A 1,581-nucleotide genomic window follows, 5' to 3' on the forward strand; every position below is an offset into this window, starting at 1 on the left:
GAAGGAGGGGGCTGAAGACGGGCACGGTCCCCTGCCACTCTGGGCAGAGCTGTCCAGGCACAAGTACCGGGCGCCCCAGGGCTGCTCAGGCGTGCTCGAGTGTGCCCGGCAGGAGGGCCTGGCGCTCTTCGGGGTGGAGCTGGCCCCGGTGCGGCTGCAGGAGCTGGCCTCTCTGCTGAGGACGTACCTGGCGCGGCTGCCCTGGGCCGGGCAGCTGACTGAGGAGCTGCCCCTCTCACCTGCCTACTTCGGCGAGGATGGCGTCTTTCGCCACGACCGCCTCCGCTTCCGGGACTTTGTGGATGCCTTGGAGGACAGCCTGGAGGAGGTGGCCGTGAGACACACAGGTGACGATGATGAGGTGGATGACTTCGAGGACTTCATCTTCCGTCACTTCTTTGGAGACAAAGCCCTGAAGAAGAGGTGAGCAGCTATGGGGGAGTGGGGGGGGTGGGGTGCGGGACAGAGGAAGGAGCAGGAGGCGGGGGTCTGAAGGAGCTCTGCCCCGAGTGAGTCTGGGGTCTTCAGTTTGAGGCCTTATCCCCACTTTTAGCCCCGCACTAGCTTCCCTGTAGGAACTTCCTGGAGGCTGCCCTGCTTGCCCGGAGCAGCCCCGGGGGGTCCCCTTTGGGCTGGGCCCCGTCCTGCCCATCCCGCATGGCCCAGGGGTAAGGGACATGTCACCTCTATCCTGGGAGCGCAGGCCTGGCTCCCAGTGTGATGAGTGCTGGCTGCCTGTGTTGGCTGCCTTGGGAAGAACGGGGCCCCCTCTCCTCAGAGAGCCCCTCTTCATCACATGTTTTGACCCGCAAAGGCCACTTTCTGTCTCCACCCCGTGTCTCCCCTCAGGTCCCGGAAGAAGGACAAACACTTTGCGAGCCCCAGAGTTGTGGGACCCCGGGAGGAGCACAGCCACCACCTCAGGGGCTGAGGAGGCGGTTATCTGACCCCTGGGGACTGTTGAACTGCCATGTCTCCTGGCTTGGTCTGTGTCATTGGATGACCTTCACAGAGGAGAGCGAAACCACCCAGCTCTGCACCGTGCCACTTTTGCTAGAAAAGGCCTCCGCTGGGCCTGCCTTGCTGTCTATGCAAATGTATGCAAATGTATGCAATTAATCAGGGCCATGACCCTTGGCGGTCTGATGGTGTCACTGCAGTATAAAAGGGGCCCTGGTGTTTTGGGGGTGAGGGGTGGCATTCCGATTCTGAAGCCCAGCTTTCCTTGTGTGCGTGTGTGTGTGCGCGCGCGTGTGTGTGTGTGTGTGTGTGTGTGTGTGTGTGTGTGTCCGTCCCCAGGCTGGGCCATTTCTGGGTACCCCCTGCTGTGCCCCCTGGGGTTTGAGAGATGCTGGCCCGAGGCCCAGCTCAGGGTTGCCCCTGGGGCTGCGTTAGATCCCAGGCAGCTGTCCCCAGGGGGCGAAGTCCCCTTTCACCCTGGCTTCCCACGTGGCCTCACCTCCCGTTTGAGCTGCACACGCGGATCCCAATAAAATGCTGTTGGAGCCGTGAGGCTGTCACGTGGGCTGTGTCACTTGGGGTGGTCTAAGCACAGGGTCGTGTACTGCCGCTCCCCCACCC

At 62.6% G+C, this 1,581-nt stretch overlaps 1 protein-coding gene across 1 annotated transcript in view; it reads left to right on the plus strand.

Annotated features, from left to right (window-relative positions):
• PBXIP1 (PBX homeobox interacting protein 1) overlaps positions 1–1,512 on the plus strand; it is a 6,713-nt gene extending 5,201 nt beyond the window's left edge. The window contains exons 7-8 of the mRNA XM_023534306.1: positions 5–423; positions 850–1,512. Coding sequence (XP_023390074.1) covers positions 5–423; positions 850–931 — 501 coding nt within the window. The 3' untranslated portion in view covers positions 932–1,512. The remainder of the gene's footprint in view (positions 1–4; positions 424–849) is intronic.
• Positions 1,513–1,581: the final 69 nt, after the last annotated feature.

Source organism: Pteropus vampyrus, unplaced genomic scaffold (genome assembly GCF_000151845.1).
Source record: "Pteropus vampyrus isolate Shadow unplaced genomic scaffold, Pvam_2.0 Scaffold124, whole genome shotgun sequence".
NCBI lineage: Eukaryota > Metazoa > Chordata > Mammalia > Chiroptera > Pteropodidae > Pteropus > Pteropus vampyrus.